The sequence below is a fragment of the Octopus bimaculoides genome, chromosome 2 (genome assembly GCF_046866305.1).
Source record: "Octopus bimaculoides isolate indiv1 chromosome 2, ASM4686630v1, whole genome shotgun sequence".
NCBI classification, from domain to species: Eukaryota; Metazoa; Mollusca; class Cephalopoda; order Octopoda; family Octopodidae; genus Octopus; species Octopus bimaculoides.
This window is the reverse complement of record NC_142929.1, coordinates 125466433-125489915: the sequence shown is the minus strand read 5'-3', so window position 1 is coordinate 125489915 and position 23483 is coordinate 125466433. Positions and strand designations below refer to the sequence as shown.

Here is a 23483-nt window from a genome sequence, read left to right as displayed (position 1 = left end):
CTTCCTTTTCCACAGGTTCCCTCCTCAGTTAGAGATCGGCACTTCTTTACACAGTTGTCCTCATCCATATGCATCACATGACCATACCAGTGCAAAAGTTTCCCTTGTACACCACATCTGGTGTCTCTTATACCTAACTTTTCTCTCAAGATGCTTACACTCTGTCGAACATGCACACTGACATTATACATCCAGCAAAGCATACTGGCTTCTTTTCTTTCAAGCCTACGCATGTCCTGAACTGTCACAGCCCCTGCTTCACTGCCATGCAGCATAGCTGTTCGCACACAGGCATCATACAATCTGCTTTTCACTCTGAGTGAGAGGTCCTTTGTTGCCAGCAGGGGTAGGAGCTCTCTGAACTTTGCCCATCCTAATCTTATTCTCACAGCTACACTCTTGGAGCATCCACCTCCACTACTAACTTGGTCACCTAGATAATGGAAGCTATCCACTACCTCTAGCTTGCCCCCCTGGCAGTTGATAGAGTCTATTTTCTGCCCATTTTCAGTGTTTATTGTATCTGTGCATCTTCGGCATACAAAAGCTAGTTTCTCTGTTAACCTTCCCCTGGTATTGCTGGACCTTTTATGTATCCAAAGCTTATACTAGGTGCATCTTATGGAGTTTCTACCTACACCTTTACTACAGATTGAGCAAGGCCATTTACCTGAAGAGATTTGTGATTTGTCTGCCTTCTTACTTAGTAAGTCTTTGGTCTTTCCTAGGTTTACTCTAAGGCCCATTGATTCTAGACCTTGTTTCCATATCTGGAACTTCTTCTGTAGTTCTGGTAGTGATTCAGCTATAAGAGCAAGGTCATCAGCATAGAGGATCTCCCAGGGGAAGCCTGTCTTTAATTCCTCTGTTATTGCCTGGAGGACTATGATGAACAAGAAGGGGCTGAGCACAGATCCTTGTGAAGCACAACTTGTACTCTGAATTCTTTGCTGTACTCATTGTCAACCCTCACCTTACTGGTAGCATCCCTGTACATAGCCTGTACAGCTCTCACCAATCACTCATCTATCCCTCGTTTCTAGATTGACCACCAGATAAGGCTTTCTCCATGTCAAAGAAAGCCAGGTACAGAGGTTTATCTTTGGCTATGTATTTCTCCAGCAGCTGCTTCGACAGAAATATAGCATCAGTGGTGCTTCTGCCTTGCACAAAACCAAACTGCATCTCATCTAGGCTAACTCTCTCCCTAATTGGGCTATGACTCTCTCCATAACTTTCATCACCTGATCCAACAATTTGATACCTCTGTAATTATTTCTATCTAAGGTATCACCTTTATCTTTGTAGCAGTTGACTATGGTGCTGCTACATCAGTCATTGTGTATGACTCATTCATGAACAACCTGATTTACAATACGGGTGACTAGATCATAACCCACACCACCAGATATTTTAAGCATCTCAGTGGAGATTCCTGATAGGCCAGGGGCTTTTCCTGTCTTCATATCCTTACTTGTTTTATCTGCCATGGAACTGTTGATTTGGGTAGCTGGTCCCTCAATTGGGTCAATATTTGGCAGACTCTCCTCCTCCCACACATTCTCCATGTTCAGCAGTCTTTCATAATGGCATTTCCAAGCCTCTTTCTTTGCAGAATCATTACATGCAAGTGCACCATCATCCACACGGACACATTTCTCTCCTATGATAACATGGTCTTCATGTTGCTGAACATAGGCAGACTTCTTCTTTTCTGCTTCTCCCTTAGCTAGATATACTTGTTTCTTAGAGCTCCTTCTGGCAATCTGATACAGTACCCTGCCACCCCCAACCTTCTAGGCCTGTTTCTTAGACCTAATGGCCCTGTCTACGACATCATTCCACCATCATGTTACCCTAGGTCTGGATGGGACTTTGCACTAGCCACAGATTTGGTCTGTGGCACTCAGACGCTGTCCCTCAGGAATTCCTAGTTACCCTCTTTGTCACAAGTTTGTAGCTCCTCCTCCTCCACCCTTTCATCGAATTTCTCAATTAGGATATCCCTAAATCTCTGACCATATGAAAGGTCCTTAAGCTTCCAAATCCTTCTTTTCCAGATTAGTTTACATCTTGGCATCTTTTTGGCCTAGAGTCTAAAGTCACTAGTGACTAGTCTATGCTGGGGTGGAGTGGGGTAATTCTTCACCAGGGAGGGTTTTTGCATTTAGGAGCAGCCATGCATCACACTGGTGAGAATGTAATCAATCTGGCTAGCACAGACACCTGATTGGTAGGTTATCAGGTGGCTGGTTGGCTGGCTGGCTTCCTAAAGTTCATGTATAATAATGTATTATAATTATTGGTTATACTGAAGTTGCAATATACATTTATTATTAGTTGCTGTTTAGTCCAAGATAGTCCAAATTAAAGATGTTCTAGTTGTGTCTATTGCATCTATAGTTTCAGGTTGTTATGTATCTTAGACTATATGTTCAATATGTCTGTATCTCAAACTATATGTCTAGTGTGTCTGTGTCAAGGACTGTATGTTCAATATACTGTCTTTTCTAGATGGTTAAGCTTAAGGTGATTTGGCTATCATTTCTAGAAGGTCAAATAACTTCAAATAGGCTTCATGGTTTGTTGTAGTATATTAAATGTCATTGTAGAAGAAAATAGTGAGTCACTATGTCAACTTAGAAATAATCTATCTTAAATTAGTCATTGCCTGTTTATTATGAATCTTTATTTTCAAAAAAAAAAAAAAAAAAAAATTCTGAAAAATCATAAACTAGTGGTAAACAATAGAAATGTTTGTGTTGCATTAAAAGTTGTACAGAATTAAGTTCAGTTACTTTATGTTCTGAGTTCAAAATCTGCTGGGACCACTAACCCTTTTATTTATTTATTATTTTTTTTTTATTTTGTGGTGGAGAGATAAAATAAATACAAATCATGTACAATTAAAGATGTTCCAGTTGTGATTATCACATCCATTGTTTCAGGTTGTTATATATCTTAGAGTCTAAAACTTAGACAATCGTTTCTGTATGACTACATCAAGGATTGTTTGTTCAATATATTGTCTTTTCAAGATGGTTAAGTTTAAGATTTGGCTATTATTTCTAGCAGGTGAAACAACTTCAAAGACACGTCATGGTTTGTTGTATTAAATGTCATTGAAGAAAATAATGAGTCACTATATCCATCTATTAAAAATGTAAATTTTTGGCCTTTTCCTTATGTAAGAAATCAGGTAGTTAATATTCAATCTTAAGTAACTTTATTGAATTTCTTTACTTAACATCATTACAAGTAACAGCTTGTAGATACTTGAGATCATCAACAAAAAGTTCAAGAATAACATTTGAAATTCATTAAATAACCAGTATCGAATTTTCTGATGATGGTTGAAGAAAGTAAGCTTGCTTGTTAACAAGCTGATGGGGCAAAAAGCACTATTACTAGGTAATGTGTTGGAAAATCCATTCTTTGAACGAAGAGCTCGAAGTCGTGACGTCATATAATCTAACCAATCAGTGACATTCACGCTCTCTATTTCATGAACAACTTTCAAAATGGCTGTCAGTATAAAAGTAACTCGCCACCTAAGTGGTTTGGAGGTTACATATTTTGAATCTGCTTTTATGGACGATGTTTTATGTAAAAATCTCAATCAACTAAGTCCTCTGTGGTTGCATTGGCGATCATACAGAGACACTAAGTGTAGAAAATTATATTATTCAAATAATCTTGATGCATATTGTAGCCATTTTCCATGAGTTTTTCTAAGAAATACTTCAGGAATTAAATCACTCCCGTCAGTTACAGGACCAAAAGAAGGAGATAATTACTCGATAATTTGTTTATTTCAGTATATCAGTGCTGATTAAATTTTAATCTTTATCTCCATATACGTTTGTTGTCGTGTATCACAGACAGGCAACATTTGGTGTGCTGAAAGTGTAAGCCCCTATTTCTTTCACCTGTGTGACAAGAAGCCTGCGATAATCATTTCTTTGGAAAGTATATTGCCATGACAACAAGGTAAGCCTGTTTAATTCTGATTTTGGAAATCTACCCTAAGTTTGTTCTTTGTAAACAACAATTTCCATATATTTCCAGGCTTTCAGTGAGTTTTTGTTTTCTCCCCTTTCCTTTATTACTGCTCAGCTTCATTGAACACCGTCTATGCTATACTGTCAACATTATTATATAATAAACTAAAAATATATAAAATCATTTGTTTTCATTCCGAAAACTTATTAATTAAAATCATTTTTAATAGGATTATTATTGTTTTTTTAATCAAGCGCTTAATTTTCAAATTCATTTCACTGCAGTAAAAATATCCCATGTCTGTGACAGTTGTCTTTTTTTTTTTCTAACATTTATTTCAAGTGTAGAAACTTTATTCAAAGTTAAATCCAAGAACTTATGGCCAAAACTAATACACCTAACATTTACTTAATGCAATATATATATGTATATATTAACTGGCTAAACAAAATCGTTTTAGTTAATAGAGTGTTGCAATCTTTCTATATTCATACGGTACAATTCTGTCGCAGCCATTTCCTTTAACTGTCTTTTATTTCTCATCCTTTTCTATTAACAGGATACGTTCGTTTTTATGAGTTACACAGTTATGATCTTGGAAGACTATACTTTCGATTTGTCAAGTTTGTATTATTTTACATGACTGTCACCGTTTACCTTTCTTGGGTCCTTATAGGCACATCTCTCCGTCTTTGGGCCATTGTATGCTGCCATTTTATACCTTGTAGTATTATCAACAAAGCGTTTGTGATTCTGATATCTCAATCCAGATTTGTTATTAATAAATCAATTCAATAATCAGAGCTATTAGCGGTTTATCTTCTGTATGTGATTAAGTGTATGCGCATTTATATATGTGTGTACATACATGCATACACACTGCTTACCCTGGCATTAATCGACCTCTGATTTAACTCTGATATCAAGTGACAATACAATCTTTTGATACGTACACAACACCTTTTTAAGATTTATTTCTGTCGTTTAAGTATTCGTGCAATACTTTAATTATTATATATATCATAGCTATATCAGAACAGATGATTTGCGTGGAAACACGTTTCTTTTTTGTTCACTGTTTACCTTTTGAACAATCTTTGTTAACCATATTGTGACTTGTTTCTTTATAAAGTTGAGTCAAAAGGTTGATGAGGGAAATTAGTTAAGACATAAATATGTGTGGACTTATCGGAGGGTATTAGGCTTAAATAATCCTTTTCTTTCCCTCATATACCTCTGACTATGAATTTATTGTTCGTGTGTTTGTATGTCTATGAAAAGTATTTCTTCGAAAAGTTAACGAAATATTTTCCTGCACATTCGTTTGGATTTTCATTTCTATTTTTATAACTCATATTACCGGTAATTTTTTTTTTTTAGCCATTGTCAAGTTAATGCATTTTCAAGGTTAATTTTCAATATGGTTATGCTCAGTTATTGATTTTTACCATATGTTTTGGAGATTTAAACTTGCATGTGGCATATTCTATTACCAAACAGTTATTCTCTCATTTAGAAGACAAAAGCCGTTATAATGTTTTCTCGGATAATAAAGAAAACCTACACAAATTTATAGTACGTATTAATGCAATCGTTTTAATTTTTTAAATGAAACCCGATTCTTGGAAAAAGATGTAAAATAACGATAAAACTTTCAGATTTGATAGGATTCATTAAATCTGTTTTTCAAGTAATTTTTGTGAAGTTAGCCTTTTGTTTTGGCTGTAAAATTTATTTGTATTAATATCTTTAGGGGTAGGTAGGTTTAAATAGCCTTCAGTCCATTAATGGTACTTATTTTTAGTGACGCTAGAAAGATAAAACGCAAACTCAATCATCGGATTTGAAATCAGAGCGTAGAGAAGAAATAAAACTATGCTGTGTGGCAGTTAATCGGGCGCTCCACCGTTCTGGTCACCCCACTTGTCTTTAAGTTAAGTATTTTAACAAGATTAACTTGAATTACAACTTAGAACTCAATAGAATTTATTTGGGTCAGCATGACTTCCACTTTTACTAAATACTTTGTTTAAAATAGTTATATATAATAATAATAATAATAATAAGAAGAAGAAGAAGAAGAAAGTAACAACAAAAAAAAAATATATATGCACAAACAAACAATGGAAATACTTGTCAAAAATGGTTGTTTGAATTTGTAATAAATGATGCACACATTTAATATAATTCTTTGAATACGACATCCTTTGTAAAGACGCTTGATTCTACGAGTTTCTCTTGACTTTCGTAATCTTTTATCTATAATTTCAAGTCAGTTTGATTTCGTGTTTTACTCAGAGCTACTTGCGACTGGCCATGACTGAACACAAGTTACACCTGGAACAAACATGCTTTATTAAAAGATAGGCTCTGTGATTTGTTTATTGTCATTGTAAATGCAAAGAATACCTAGGAATTTTCTCCTTTCCAGTAAGAATGGTATGGTTGTGTGACTCGTGTAGTAATAGGACGACTAGATGGGAACCGTTTATATAACTCCAATCTTCGGATTATAAGTTTTGAAGAAACATTATTATAGTTTCAGTTCCCAAGGTGGAGTTGTCATTCCTGATGAAGGTTTCTCGTTCAAGAACTCCATAGGGGAGTTTACTGCCAATCCTCTACAATTGTGTTGCAATGTGCACTTTTATATGTTGTAATCATCAGGAATGTAGTTCAATTATTGATTGTTGAGCAGTAGTAGCATATCTGTTTTGCTTGTGAGGATTATCTTTGTTGAAACTTCATGTGTTGCTTGGGACATCAATGGATTTGTGTTTCTTTTGATGACAATATGAGGAATTTCAAAATTACTTGAATACATCATAGCATCATTTTCTAGGGTTCCATCACCTAATTTAAGAGGCCACTTCAAGAATTCATTTTATCCTGGTACTCTCATGTTGCTACTAGACTTAATATTTGCATATATTGCCAAAATGGTGACCATTTTCCTTATGATTTCATGATAGCATTTGGACCTTTGGGAATCATATTCATCATCATCATTTAACTTCTTGTTTCCATGCTTACCTCCAAATGGTTTGTTATTCCTCATTATTTTCTTTATTTAATTATTCTGAGGAACTTTGGAGGATGGCTTGGTTACTTTGTTGATTACGGTGAAGCGGGTTTGCAGGATACAATTTGTCAGACGAACGAATTTTCCTGGTGAATATTCATGTATTTTGGATAAGAACTAGACATTTAATCCTATGTGTGTCATTTGTCCATCTAAGAAATCTGTTGCTATCTTGTAGTTGCTAAGGGAAGAACATTTTTTTGTCCTTTTGTTTCATGTAGCCAGTTAGAGTTATTGTATAGTGGAAGTCTATCAATGAAGTAGCATCTGTGATCAGCTATGTTGTTAACCACAGTGATACTACATTCAAATATTTCTTATCTAAAATTCAGGCTCCAGCATTTTGGTTCAGATTCATCTGGTTTGACATGTTCTTGTTGCTGAGTGAAATCATGTAAAAACAATTCCAGAATCTGGCAATCCCAATGCTGAACATTTAGGCCACGCTTAATCTGTTATCAACATCTTTCAAGCATTTATTTCTTACTGATTCCAGAGAATTTCCTTGGTGAATGTAGTCTTTCATCAACTTTCCTTCAAACTGCTGAATTAGTTGCTTGATTGTTTTGGATTATTTATGGAGCATAGCATAGCAAACAAAAGCCTGATATGAGAAAGAAGTTGATCTGGGGAAACTTTGAAGCTTCAGCCATATATCTAACCCATTCATTGTTATTGCTTATTAAATTTTATCATCATTTTGTCGCTTCTCTAAAGTTGTGTCGTCAGATTTTTTAGTATATTCTTGCTACTGTGTATCATCACAGTTTGTACACAAGCATCTTACAATCTGCTCTTCACTTGGTGAAAAAATCTCATTGTTGCTAATAAAAGAATCGCTGCCTAAACTTTTTTCATCCTGTTCATCTAGCTATTAACTCCACTGGTCACTTAAAATCACCTAGATAACAGAAGGTATCAAGTTCTAAGAAGTCTTCCAAGTATATCCTCGACATATGCTACATAAAAAGTCTTCTTTCTTTGCCAGTTTGCTTGTTCATTGATACAATGTATGGAATCCCTACCTATTCCTTTTCTGTGTAAGAAGCATGGTTACTTCCCAGATGGAAGTGGATTCCTGTTTTTTGATAACTTAAACTTTAATCTTCACCAGGTTTGCTTTGAAGCCACCTGAGTCTAAATATTGTTTTTGTGTTTAAGCTTTGGGCAAATTATGATGTTAATGAGATTGGGAACTGAGTCCTAATGGACACCTACCTGCACACTTAATTCTTTATTGAACTCATTGCTAACTGTCATTTTCTTAACTGCAGTTTAGTACATGGCTTTTACAAACCATTCATCTACACTTATTTTTCTTAGCAATTACCAAAATACATAGCATGCTACTTGAAACATTTTCTCCAGTTGTTTGGTATAGTGGTTTGTTCTTATCTAAAAACTTTTGTAATTGACTCACTGAGAAGAGAGCATTGGTAGTACCATCTTGGCATAGACCCATACTGCATCCCACCTAAGCTAATTTTCTTTCTAATGAGTTCTATGTATGTATATATGTATGTTTTCTTTGCCAGATATTTTCAGCATCTCAGTAACTATGTTTGATGTCTGATTTTCTTGGAGTCATATATTCATATTTATAAGTTTGACCCTATAGCTTTCAGCTTAAAATAATTGCTGCCTTTGTTAGGTCTACTTGAGGTACTCCCATACATTTCCCTCATTTAGCAATTTCTCATAGTAACATTTCCAAGCCTCTTCTTGACTTCAGTATGGGCAGATGCACTATTATCATTCCATACACACTTTTTCACAATAACATCTTGCTTCATGCAGACACACTGCTTTGCAATCCAGAACACCTCACACTTCTGATCTTATTGTGGGACATTGACAAATCTCTTACATTCAGCTTTTGTCTTATCTATTTAATATTGTTTCTTGCTCCTTACTTTCTTACAATTCTTCAAAATTTGTCTCTTAGATTTCATAGCTCTTTTTACTGTATCAATCTACTGCTATATCACCTTCCAGCTCTTCTCCATCTACAGATCTTGTAGCTTAAAACAGGTTATCTCATATAACAAAAAATTCCCAGTTGTCTACTCTGTTAAAAACCTTTATTGCCTCTTCCTTTTTGTTGTGTGCTTCAACTAGTATTTCTTTAAATCTATGACTGGTTGAGGGATCTTTCAGCTCCATACCATTCTCTTGTTCTCTTAGACTCTATTATGGCTTTTATTATGAGGTTACTAGTTACCAGTCTGTGTTGAGAACATTCTTCATTGAAAAGAGTTTTAATGTTTACACTCACTTCTGTGTTCCATTGCCTGGTCAGTATGAAATCTCTTTGGCTGAGGTGTTTACTTGATTGGTAAGTGATAAGGTGGCTGGTTGATTTTTCTGAAGTTAGTGTTGCAGATGGTTAGGTTATTTGTGTCACAAAATTCTAAGAGCCTTAATCCACTTCCATTATTCATAACCTCCTTGTACACCTAAGTCTCCACTGTATTGGTATCCAAAATGTTCCTTAATATCACCTGACACGAGAGGAATGTCATAAGCATTCATTATGAAAGTAGTCTACAAGAGGGCATCATAGAAACAACCTTTTATTCATCTGGAAGATAAATGTTATGTTGCTCATAACCAGTTCAAACTTTTTCTGTCACATATTCTGACTATCTTGGTTACTTTATCCATTTCTATGCCAATAATGTACCTGCTGGCTCACCCAACTACTGTTATTCATTTAACAGAATTTGAGCCTGTGTTCCTTACTCATGAGCAAGCTGGCTGAGGTTCCACTCCATCTTAAATCTTGCACACAGTAGACATTTACTATTTGCCTCTGCTCCAGCAGCTCTACAATCTAATTTCTCCAATCTTACAATATAATGATATTTCCCATCAGATGCTCGTTACCTGATTTTTGCTGATAGGGACACAGCTTGGATTAAACATGAAAATGGAAAAGCTCAGTTAGCATCAATTGAACAAATAGCTCTTAAAGATCTTTTCCCAAGCACGCTTGCTAATTATGCTAATGTTATCAATAGGCCAACATCACCAGTCAATTACTGCTTGATCATGTAATCTGCTGTGCTAATGGTTTTAACAGATCAACTTGATTAATTTCTGTTACTGCTGCTGTTGTTATCCAATCTCTGGTAGCTCACATACAGCCAACACTGCTAAATCATGTTCATCCTTCCAGCAACTTAATGAGTGGTTTAACACTACCATGTAGGAGCTACAGTATTGCAAAGGGAATTCAGACACCACTGAGATATAATAACTAACACAATTTTCTGTCATTGTTGGAATAATGTCAACATCATCATTATCATTATGTCAGTTTTTGATACTGGCATGAATTGAGTTAGACAAGTCATCACGATTTGAGTCAGTTCATTTTTGGGGTTGCTGCTTTCTTGGAGGAAAACATCTTGCTTGCATGTCTTTGTCTTGACAAGATTTTTGTAACTGAAGTTATTTGTAAAACTACTTTACAGAATGTACTGGGTGTAATTTATTGTAACACTAACATGTGCTGGAGAGTTTATGGGGTTGGCAAGACTAAAGGATCCTCTTGGTCTTACATTGGTCTCAGTTGAATTCACTAACCACTTTACAGAGTGTCCTGGGTACATTTTATTAAGACACCAGCACTAGTGAGGTTTCATTATTCTTATAGGGAGAATTGAAGAAAAAGTGATGACAGAAGCTGAGCTTAGAGTGAGATGGTGAGAAAGGTGAAAGTATGATAGGAAGAACAGCTCTTTATTGGTATGATAGGGTGGTTGAGGAGAGAAATGACAGTGCTGGGAAAAGTACTGGATGAGAAACAGTAATATCAGGAGCTAGTGGGAGAAGAAATATTGATGACAACTATCTGTTTAGTGGTAAGAGAATGAGTGAATGTTATCTGTTAAATTCACTACTGATTGATGGATAACCATTGAAATGGGTGATGGTAAGAGAAGAGTGGTATATGTCCCTTGCAAGTATACTGGGTACGTGAGAAGCAGTGATGGTAAGAAGATAAATTCCTTGTTTCACAAGGCATTGTGATGGGAGAGTGAAAGAGGCAGGTACTAGGGTTTGAGAGAAATCCAGTGCTATCCCATGTTATATGGGTGGCATGATATTGTGAATATGAGTGAGAGAGAGAGAGAGATAAGAGGGTATTGAGGAGAGATAGAGAGTAAGCAAGATTGAGGCAGGAGACCAGTAGAATTTCTACTTAGCCCTTTTCTGCATATTTAGCATGACCATTTCGTTGATAAAGTAGAGTTCTGTCTTCTTTCCCACTTAAGCTTTCCAAATTTTAAACTTCAAGTTTACTTTGAAGTCAAACAAGTCTAGAGCTTGCTTTCAGGTCAAGTACTTCTCTTAATGCTGCTACAGATTCAACTATAAGACCTAGGTCATCAGCATATTGAAGTTCTCACAGACAATTTGTTTTATAACTCTGTTATGATCTGCAGGATTTTATTAAACAAGGGATGAGTGTTGAAAACTGAGGATAACCTCTACCCGCACACTAAATTTGTCACTGAACTCATCAGGCTCTTTTCTTGTTGACTGTACTTGTCTACATGTCTTGAATGGTCCTCACAAATTATTTGTCTACTCCTAAGCCTTCTCCAGGTCAACAGAGACTAAGTATATAGGCTTGGTGTAGACACAAGTAATTTTACTTGAATTACCTGTGCTACTAGAAAAATAGCACCAGAGATACTTGTGCCACTAGACAGAGGGTATCAGTAGTACCTCATCTTAGCACTAAGCGGAACTGCATGTCGTCCAGGCTACTTCTCTTCTTTATCAATCCAGTTATTACCCTTTCTCTGACTTTCACAACTTTGTCTAACAGTTTGATGCCTCTATAATTACTTCTCTCTAATACATCACCTTTGCCATTGGAGCAGTTGACAATGATGCTACTGTGCCAGTTAAATGAGCATGACAACTTCCTGTACTACCTGATCGACTATTTGGGCGACTGACCTGTGCCCTGCTTCACCAGATATTTTAAGCATTTCATTGACCTGGTGTCTTGTCTGCTTTCCTATCTTTACTTGTTCTGTTTACCATACTATTGTCAAGTTGGGTGGCAGGTCCCTTGTTTGGGTCTATTCTGGAAAGATTCTTGTGCATTCTCCTCATTCAGTTGTGAAGTTGGATTTCAATGTTGTTTTTGAACCAGAATAGCTACAGCTGAAAATGGATAGTCTGTGCTTTAAAGGCCTTTATTACACTATATATTAACCACCTATTCTAAAACTGCATGAAATAAAAGTGACAAAAATCTTGAAACCACTTGGAATATCCATCCCAACTAAAAACATTTTACATTTATGGTTATACATTGATATACTTGGCTCCTCTTGAGTCAAGTATCAGGTGCACAAAAACTTCTAAATTATGTATATAAATACTTCTTTTCTTTTAATTATTTTTTTTTTCATATTAGTTTTTCTATGTTCCTGATATTATGATTTAACTGGATACAGATTTAAAACCATAAGGGTTAGATGAATCCTATATAATTCAGTTTTTTTTTTATGCTATGTTTGTCATGTACATCATCCTTATCATTTACATCATTAACATCTGCTTTTCCATGTTTGTCTGGGTTAGACTGAATTTGTTGAAGCTGGATGCCATTCCTGTTTCCAAGCATTATGGCCAGACATGGTTTCCATGGGAGACTGGGAATGAACAGCATAGCTTGTTTGACAGTGATGCTTGTTTACAGTCATCACATGATGTCAAAACAACACACACAATACACAACACACATATATATACATACACATGATGAGCGTTTTTCAGTTTCTGTCTACTAAATCCACTCACATGGTTCTAGTTGGCTTGGGGCTGTAGTAAAAGGCACTTACTCAAGGTGACATGCAGTAGGACTGAACTGGAGACCACAAGGTTTGGAAGCAAGCTTCTGTACCTAATTATTTATAACTACTTTAGTTATTGTTGTTTAGTCTTAATTGAGCAAACCTGTGAACACGGGTATTCCTGCCATGACCAACCTGCCTTTTGCTTCTTTTTCAAGCATAATTTATTAATTATTGAGTACATTTTTTATTAAAATGTCATTTTGAAGTTCTTAAGTTTGCCATTATCAAATTTTCATTTCAGATTGGATCGCCTTTTTCTCTTGCTGGAAACTGGTTCCACGCCTTTAATAAGAAAGTCAGCAGCTGAGCAACTTGGAGAAGTACAGAAACTTCATCCTCATGAACTGAATAGCTTATTATCTAAGGTATTTACTTTATTGTTATAAAAAAAAAAAATCAACAATATTCTAATATTGGTTTCAAATTTTGGTACAAGGCCAGCAATTTTGGGGAGGGAGCAAGTTGCATTGACCCCCCCCCCCCCCCACTGCACAACTGGTACTCATTTTATCGACCCTGAAAGGATGGAAGGCAAAGTCAACCTCAACACAGAGCCACAGTATTATAATATTAAATTTCTAAAATTAACCAGTTATTTGTAAATCTGGATTTATATCAATTAATAATACCTTATCTTTTTAATTAGCAGATAATCCACTAGATTTATTTAGCTGTTGTAAACTATATAGGAAAATCATCATCATCATTGTTTAACATCTGCTTTCCATGCTTGCATGGGTTGGACAGTTTGACTGAGGACTGGTGAGCCAGAGGCTGCACCAGGCTCAATCTGATCTGGCAAAGTTTCTACAGCTGGATGCCCTTCCTAATGCCAACCACTCTGAGGGTGTAGTGGGTGCTTTTTATGTACCACTGGCATGAGGGCCAGTCAGGCGGTTCTGGCAACGACCACGCTCAAAAGGTGTTTTTACGGGCTACCTGCATGGGAGCCAGTTCGGCAGCACTGTCAACGACCACGCTCGAATGTTGTTTTTCAAATGCCACTGGCACATGTGCTGGTAAGGCGATGCTGGCAACGATCATGCTCGAATGGTGCTTTTCACGTGTCACCGTCACGGGAGCCAATCCATGGCCCTGGCAATGACCACGCTCGTATGTGCTTTTAATGTTCCACTAGCACAAGTGCCAATCGGGCAGTACTGTCATCAGCCACATCAGCGATTTTGGTTTGTTTCTGTTTAATGGTGTAGGTAACTAGTTTTGTATAATTGTGAAAGGAAAGATGTTTGGTTGTATTAAAAAGATATGTATGTTCTCTATATTTTTGTACAAATGATTACAGATGTAACAAACTCACAAATGCACATGCACACATATGTACATGTACACATGCCTATACATTGTTTTATATGATGGTTTTCTTCTAGGTTTCTATCTACCAAATCTTAAATCTGGTCATATAGTTGGCCTGGGGCTATAAGCATGAGACAATTAACTCTGTGCCACATAGTGGGACTGTACCTGAAACCACACATTTTGAAAATGAACTTCTCAATCATACAGCTTTGCTTGTGCCTAGTTGCTGAGACCCCCTTCGGTCATGACTGACCATGGGTTTGCTCCTAGAAAGTTACCCTCCAAGGCACAAGTCCGGGCAAGGTGGTTTACAGAAGACCAGTAGTTACCCATGCATACCAGTATCTCTCCATGCCACCAGTGTTTTCCAATGGAAAGGCAAAGGCTGATACATCTTGGCACCTGTGACGTCGCAACTCATTTCTACAGCTGAGTGAACTGGAGCAACATGAAATAAAGTGTCTTGCTCAAGAACACAACACGCAGCCCGGTCCGGGATTCGAACTCACAACCTTGCGATCGTAAGCTCATTGCTCTAACCACTGAGCCATGTGCCTTCACTTGTGCCTAGTATATATTATATAATTATATAATATTGATAAATATGATCTGTTGTGAATAGATATCTATAATAATCTAGGGTATCAAAGTACCTTTCCAAATTCTTTATCTTTTACTTGTTTTAGTCATTGGATTACAGCCATGCTGGAGCACTGCCTTGAAAGGTTTAGTCAAACAAATTGCTCTCAGTACTTATTTTTTAAAAATCTGGTACTTATTCTACCATCCCTTTTGCTGAACCCTTAACTTACAGGGATGAAAGCCAACCAACACCAATTGTCAAGCAGTTGTGATGTGGTGGGGAACAAATACAAAAATACGCACACACAGTTTCTGCCTGCCAAATTAATTCAGAAGACCTTGGTCAGTTTAGGGCTATAGTAGAAAATACTAGCCCAAAGTGCTACCTACTTGGACTGAACCCAAAACCATGTGGTTGCAAACTGAGCTTTTTACCATGCAGCTATGCCCAAGTCTAGTTGAAATTTCAAGAAATAATTGCTTATAAATGAAAGAAAAGTGTTTTCTTCATGAACATAATGTTGAGGTAGAATTTCTAGTTAGTATTTTAAAAAGAAAATATGTATTTGTATCAAAATTTATTATTGATAATTAAAAAGAATAAAAAGTAAAATGAATTTGTTAACTATAATGATATTTCAGGTTCATAAGTTTTCAAGAAATTTGAATTGGGACACTCGTATTGCTGCTGGTCAGGCTGTGGAAGCCATTGCAAGAAATGTACCAGAATGGAATCCAATTGGTCTTCCAAAAGAAGGTAAGAAAATTTTTTTTTTTCATTCTTCTGAAATTTGATTTGGGTCCCCCCCCCCCCCCCCACACTTTCTATAACTAAAAGTATTTCATTATTTTTATTTTCAGAAGGTTTTCCGAAACAGAATTACCAGTCACCCGGAAGCCTACTATTTTCACATTTTGACATTAATAAAGTTCTTCTGCATGGTTCTTCATTGCTGGGTTCTGAAGGCCATGAATATGACCTTGAAGAGAGTGGCATTGGTGAGAATTTCAGTTAATTTTATTGTTTTTATTTGAAATTAACAGAAAACAAAATGATTGAAAACATTGAATGTATCTCTTTTTTTTTTTAAAGTTATTCTTTTATATATCTTCAGATTTGGATGATAAAGAACGGTTGATAAAACAAAGACAGCTTCTAAATAAGCGCCTTGGTCTTGATATGGCTGGAACTCTTGGCATTGAAACAGATTCTATTTTTAATGATGAAGATCTGGCACAAAATAAGATGGATACAAATTCTATGGATAGATGTAAAGTGAGTTGATTTTAATTTTACGTACATCTGTTGATTACACAAATTGCACACAAATTAATTTTTATCCACATTTGACTGGCTCCTGTGCTGGTGGCACGTAAAAAGCACCGCCAGTGGCACATAAAAAGCACCCACTACACTCTTGTTAGGAAGGACATCCAACTGTAGAAACCTTGCCAGATCAGATTGTTGCCTGGTACAGCTTTCTGGTTTGCCAGTCCTCAGTAAAACCGTCCAACCCATGCCAGCATGGAAAGCGGACGTTAAACAACAACAATGATGATGATCTTTCCCAAACACTAGACAGGCTACTTTGCAGTCAGGCTGCTTAGATCTTTAGTGTTTTGATAACATTTTAGTTTAGATATGATTATTTTCAGTTAAAAGTCTTTTCAAGTTATACACTTTTGTGGTGTTTAACTCATTTGTTACCATATTTTTGGGAAATATACAGCATTTGTTTCAAATAATTTTGAAAATAATGAAGGATTTGGTTAAATAACTTAGTCATTATTAAGTGTTTAGGCTGTAAATTAACATGGAATTTTCATGCAAGGTTTTAATTTAAATCACTTTGAAGTAGGAAGTTTGTGTCCTAGAATTAGAGGTGGTCTCAGGGTAAATTCTTTGAAAATCCTTGTTCTTTGTCTACACCGTTTCTGCATTATCCAAAGCATGTACTTTTATGAATACATATAGTCCATACTGTTAAATTGGTAAATGACTGTATATAACCATACTCTGTAGAATATAGTTTTAATGCAGTAAGAAATAGTTCTAAAAGATAATTAAGGATCCTTTTAAAGTAGATGGCAAGGATATCATTTTTTAAAAGGAGTCAGTAATGATCATGATGTTAAATCTTTATATGAACCATTTTACTTTGGTATAAGGCTTTTGAAGTGTTATAATGAAAATTTCTGGGATATGAAAATCAGAAAATTAGTAACTGTTTGGTTATGTTATATTCAAATGGAATATTTGTGTGCTTTTGTATAATATAGCTTACGATTGATTTATAAATTTCTCAATTTTTTTTTTTAGAAATCTGTTGGTGAGTTAGTGAAACAGCAGTTAATGTATGTCACCAGTGGAATGAGTGCCCGAGAAAGAAACAAAGCTCGACGGAAAGCGAGGAATTTAGCCAAACAAAGGTCAAAAGAAGCGCAACAAGGGTAAAAAATCATTGCTTTGAAATACCTTTAGAAAGTTTAAATTATTTTAGAGAAAATAAACTATGAAATAAAATATTGTAAACGTTCTTGTACTGATTTATTCTGATGTTATCCTTAACAAAACTGCATAAGAGATATACAGGGGTTGGACAAAATAATGGAAACACCTTAAAATTTCAAACAAATTAATTTTAATATAGGGTAGGACTGCCTTTGGCAGTAATTACAGCTTGAATTCTATGAGGTATGGACTCGTAAAAAGTTTGAATTGTTTCCAAAGGAATTTTTATCCATTCTTCAGCTAATACAGTCTCCAGTTCTTGTAGTGATGATGGTGGAGGATATCAACTCCTTACTTGTTTTTCTAAAATGCACCATAAATGTTCAATGATATTGAGATCTGGGAACTGTGGTGGCCAGATAAGATGTTCCTTGTATCATTCAGTAACAACTTTAGGTATGTGAGTTGGTGCATAATCATCTTGAAAGATTGCATTTCCCTCTGGAAACAGTTCTGCAAACATAGGATGAATTTGATCAGATAAAATGCTTAAATAGTCTTGACTATTAATTCTGCCACGAAGGGAAACCATTGGGCCGGCGGATTTCCAAGATACAGCCCCCCCCTGCAGAGCATCACAGATCCTCCTCCATGTTTAACACTTGGAAGAAAGCAGTCTGGGTCAAATGCTTCTTTTGGCTGTCTCCACATGTATACTTAGCTGGTGGTCAGAAATAGGGTAAAGGATGACTCGTTCAAGAAAATAACATTCTTCCACTACTCTAGGGACCAATTCTGTAGGTTTTTACTCCACTATAAATGCTTTGCAATGTTTGTTTTTGAAAGTAGTGGTTTTCTGATTGCAGCTCTCCCGTGAAATCCGGCTTTGTGCAGCTCCCGGCGAACAGTTTTTGTGGAAACTGGATTCTTGGGGCGGTCATTAAGCTCTGCAGTAATTTTGGCAGCTGTACCTTTGTGATCTTTTCAAACAACTCATGTAAAAGTTTTGGTTTTCTTCCAGAATTTTGTTTCAATGAGGAGGTTTTTCCCTCTTTCTCAAAGGCTGTCATTACTTTTGAGACAGTACTTCTTGATACACCAAACATTTCAGCTGTTTTCGTTACGCTAGTGGTTGCCATACAAGCACCAACAATTTGACCTCTTTGAAAGTTCGATAGATCTGTCATTTTAATGAATTTTAATTACCTTTTACTGATGATATCTGAAAAGAAAAAGCAATTTTCGCAAAACATGTTAAGCAACACTATTAATAAATCAAAATACATAAAAATAAACAAGCTTTTAACAGTTTTATAGATATTTCAAAATTATGATGCTATGATGTTAGGTGTTTCCATTATTTTGTCCAACCCCTGTAGTTTGCTAATACTAATTGATAGTATGTGTAAGACAGATTTGTTGTAAATTTGAATATTGTTGCTACTGGTATTTTAGACTTAGGCTGTATTTATGTAGCTATGAATAGGAACAGAATCTTATCCAAATTTTACATTGGTCACCCTCCTAAGCTACTACAGTATCTCTTCTTAATTACTGTATATCACTCTCTCTCTGTGTTTAATACAACTTTCTACACTCATACAATCTACCTGACCGTATGCGATGTTTCCCATTCTCTCTCTTCTTCTTACATCCTCTCATTCTTCTCCTGTCTACTATAACATTATCATATTTCTGTTGCTCTTCACTCTCCACTCCTTTTCCTGCATTGTCAGTTATCTTCTCTCCCCTATCTTCCCCCAACTCGTGTATCATTGGTTATTCCTCAGTCCTACCTTGCTTGGGTAGCAGTGACATTTCTTTGTATCTTGCACACACAATATGGCCTGCGACCAATAACTTGATGTATGAAAACCAGTGGAATAAAGTGCCTTACTGGAATACAAATAAGGGTTGGCATCAGGAAGGGCACTTGGATGTAGAATAGTCCAAAAAATTTCTTCCAATGCATACCAACTTGATAAAAGTGAACATAAGAAAATAAGAATGATGATGATAATTCTGTAATAATTTTAGACTGTTTTTTGGTTTATGTTGTAAAAATATGTGCTGTTTGTCTAGTCTATTCTATATTGAAAAATTGATTGGTTTGTAATTTATAAGGAAAAAAAATAATTCTTGAATTACTAGAATTCTCTTTAAAATTTCTTTTGGCTATCTTAAAGCTCATAAAAATAATTATCCAATTTAATTAAAATATTGTAGAGTATAAACCTTCCATTATGACAGTAGTTTTGGTATTTTAACCCTTTAGCATATAAGCTGGCAATATCCAACCAAAACATTCTTCCTGTTTTATGTTCAAACTGGCCAGATCCAGCCTCTCACAGTCACCCAGCAATGTTAGTCTAAAACTATAGAGTCAAACAATCAAAATTTCAAAACCATAAAATAATTCTAGGTAAATTGAAAACACTGGATAAATAAGTTACATTTGATAGAATAATCTGAATGCTAAAGGGTTAAATCATAAAAATGTTTACAGTAACAAACAGTGTTGTTAAAATTCAGTAATCAGTTGTTTCCCAAACCAGTGTGGTTTAGAGAAATTAATTTCTATGATGTTAACTTGTGCATGATAAAGCTGAAAGTTTTGATAGGAATAAGTTAATTTGTTGTTTATATATTGTAACAGTGAGTCAGCTTCTAATGACAGTGAGCCAAATCTGAAGAAAGTAAAACTTAGTCTGAATGAAAAATTAGAAGAAGATAGATTAATTATTGATGTAGCTGTACCAAACTCATCAGTAGAAGATGTAAGTAATATTTACAAGTTTTTTTTCTCTTCCCAGTATAGCTTTGTTGATATTTTGTTTTAGATTCTTAGTCAGTATAGAGATTAATTAAAACATAAATATCAAATGAGTATATAATTAAATTATAAATTACAAAATAATTAAAAATAACTTTTTATTAATAAAAAAACATAATTTTGTTTACTGAATTATTTTATTAGTAATTTTCACATTTTTTTTTTGCATTGTGAGGAATTAATATATAATAAATTTGAATATCTCCTTCCATCTCTCTATCTGTCTGGTTGCCTTTGTGTCTGTCTCTCTGTCTGATTGCCCATGTGTCTGTCTGTTTGTCTGTCTTTGTCTCTCTTTCAGTTTAATAATTGTGCAAAATAGATATTTTTATATATTTTTTGTATTTCTTTTTAGTGTGAAGAATGGCCATTTGAATCATTTTGTGAAGTTTTAATGAATGATCTGTTTCATAATGCTTGGGAAATTAGGCATGGAGCTGCAACAGGTCTTCGTGAAGTTGTAAAACTCCATGGAAGAGGGGCTGGTCGAGCCACTGATACACCTGTTGACCAGGTTTGTTTTATTAGATTATTCAATTATATTTAGTTTTAAAAAAAATGTACTTTTGCATATGTTGATATCTTATATTGGATCAAGCAAACAGTTCACGAGGGAGGGATATAGTTCATTGAACATATCATATCATCATGTTAACTCAAATTTTTCATGTTGTCATGAGTTGGATGAGTATTGGCATCTTGTCACTTGCCATGGTCCTTTGTCTTGTTACTTACTGTAATCTTGACTTGCTACCAGTTGTGGTCATTCATCATCTGGCACATGCATGAATGACAACAAAGAAAAACTGGCCAAGTCTGTTATGTATGCTGTTATCTTGGATGCAAATTTTGCAAGTGCAAGCCCTTCCTAGCACAAACCCCTTTACAGCGTAAATGGGTGTTTTTTATTGTACTACCAACACTAGAATTGTTCCTGACAAAACTAATGAGCTCCCTCTACTCTGCATTGTCTCTGTCTACATTCCTTCCCTTTTGGTATGTGTTCTACAGTTAGATGCACTTTCTAACACAAACCACTTTGAAGTGTGGCACTTTCTAACACAAACCACTTTGAAATGTGGCTGAGTATATTTTATTGTGTTACTGCTGGCACTAAAGTAGTTGTCTTTGACAAGTCTAAACATTTTTACACTATTTTGCTGCTATACTTTCTTTCAGTGGTATTAGAGAAATTATATTATTTCTGATAAGACTATAAAGTGTCTCCTTTACTCTGTTATCTTTATTTGCTTATCTTTTTTATTATGTTCTTTGTCACAAACCTCTTTGCAGTATGAGTGGGTTCATTTATTGTGCCAATGGCAAAGAGTTGTTGTTTGTAACTGGGTTGAAAAAAAAAGCACCCCTCCCCATATTTTTATTCTTAGTACTTATAGGTTTGTTTTGGATTCCCAGCATCACTATAGCCAGATAACAGTATCTTACGGATGATGGGGGAAATTGAAGCAATTATTGATAGTGCAGTTTTTGTTTTTTAAGTTGACATTAATAACATTTTTGGCTGTAATGAATATATGTAATGTATGTTTGATTATATATTTTTTTTTTATATTGAAGATGGTAATAATGAACCAAACTTGGCTCTGTGATCTTGGTCTTCGTCTGTTGTGTGTTTTGGCATTGGATCGATTTGGGGACTTTGTTGCTGATGAGGTAATATTAAGTTTTTATCATAAAGGTTCTAGCACATACAGTTATTTTGAAGAAATAAAATTCCTGAAAATGAAAATCAAATTCTGCTCAAGTGATAATTCTATGAACTATTTTTAGCTTCTAAGCTGATGAATTTATACAATTTCTTTCACAATTTAGATAACTGATAATTAAATTTCTCTAAGTTTCTATTGCATCAATTCTACTTGCTCATTTTGGTTTAAGCTTTAACAAAAGCATCAGTTGCAGTATATTTGTGTGTTGAGGAAAGAAATAGCTAATATTTGAGCTAGATCCTTTCACTAGTTGAACAGCTTATCCACACAGCCACTACATTCCATATTTGTAAATAGTCTGATTGACTGTATAACTTTAATTATTATTGGCTTATTGATTTTTTTTTCTTATTCTAGCTTTCATTAGACTTAAAAAATAACTTGTCTTATTTTTTTAGCTCTCTCTCTCTGTCTCTACATATATATATATATGAATGTATACATTTCACTAAAATTATGTTTAATTCCTTTTGGTTATTGACCGGACCGTCTTAAATATGTATGTTTCACATAATGGAAAAGTAAAAATTGGTTCTTTATTGTTTCTTTTATGTAATCAGTAGTTATAAAATAATGTTGGTATAAATGTATAGTTTAGATAAAATAACTGATTACTTTGTCATTTTAGTAAAGTGTGACATTCTTTTATAGGTTGTGGCACCAGTCAGGGAAACTTGTGCACAAACTCTTGGAGTTGTTATTAATTTGCTTGACTCTGATGGTGTGCACAGTGTTGTTTCTGCTTTGTTGGCTCTTTTGGCACAGTCCCAGTGGGAAGTGCGACATGGAGGACTCCTTGGGCTAAAATATCTGTTAGCTGTCAGGAAGGTAATCTCAGGATTTTTATCTTTGCTTCCTAAATAGACAACTTATAGTAAAGTGTTTATCTCATTTAGCCTAATTCATAAAGTGATGCTGTCAAAAATATAGCTTAGCCATTCTATAAGTATTGAATAAGTCTGCATTGATGTGATCCACTGCAAAAAAAAAAAAAAAAAGCTTTTGAAAATGATGTACCAGTATGACTGCAGTCCAATGACTGAAGCCAGTGAAAATATAAAAAAATGTTACGTGTTTAGCGGGCAATTTTACTGATGTTTAATTTTCTACAAAATGCCTCAGTGTGGGTGTTTGACCTGTTAGTAATAACAACCAAATCTCCCTGTCAGAAAACCCATCAAATGTTTGTGTAATATATATTGAGTTGTCCGGAAAGTTTGTGCCGATTTTTAAAGGAAAGAAAAAGGTCAATAAATACTTGCCATTACATTTTTAATCAACCAAATATTGAACCATTTTGTTGCACAATGCGCCTCCATCTTTCCTTTAACTTGAAAATACCCTCTTCCCAGAATTGAGGTGGTTTCATGGCAAATAAGTCGAAAGGTAAGCTACTATAAATCGGCACGAACTTTCCGGACAACGTAATATATTATGATGCTGTGAAAACAGTGAAATATTGATATCCAATTCATCATTCTCATTCACTTGGTTTGAGGAATTCAGTGTTTTTTAGCCCTCAGCATCTTAGAGACGTTTTCCCTAGCTAATGAATGCATAAACAAAACACATACAATAGGTATGTGACATCAGTAATGTGTAT

The 23483-nt window shown here is 35.1% G+C and overlaps 1 protein-coding gene across 1 annotated transcript in view; it reads left to right on the top strand.

Moving 5' to 3' along the window:
* Positions 1-3562: 3562 nt before the first annotated feature.
* Positions 3563-23483, top strand: part of LOC106870984 (TATA-binding protein-associated factor 172) — a 66399-nt gene continuing 46478 nt past the window's right edge. Inside the window, exons 1-10 of the mRNA XM_089347641.1 lie at positions 3563-3990; positions 13208-13331; positions 15508-15622; positions 15727-15864; positions 15981-16141; positions 17186-17316; positions 19974-20094; positions 20506-20664; positions 21729-21824; positions 22532-22708. Coding sequence (XP_089203767.1) covers positions 3980-3990; positions 13208-13331; positions 15508-15622; positions 15727-15864; positions 15981-16141; positions 17186-17316; positions 19974-20094; positions 20506-20664; positions 21729-21824; positions 22532-22708 — 1233 coding nt within the window. The 5' untranslated portion in view covers positions 3563-3979. The remainder of the gene's footprint in view (positions 3991-13207; positions 13332-15507; positions 15623-15726; positions 15865-15980; positions 16142-17185; positions 17317-19973; positions 20095-20505; positions 20665-21728; positions 21825-22531; positions 22709-23483) is intronic.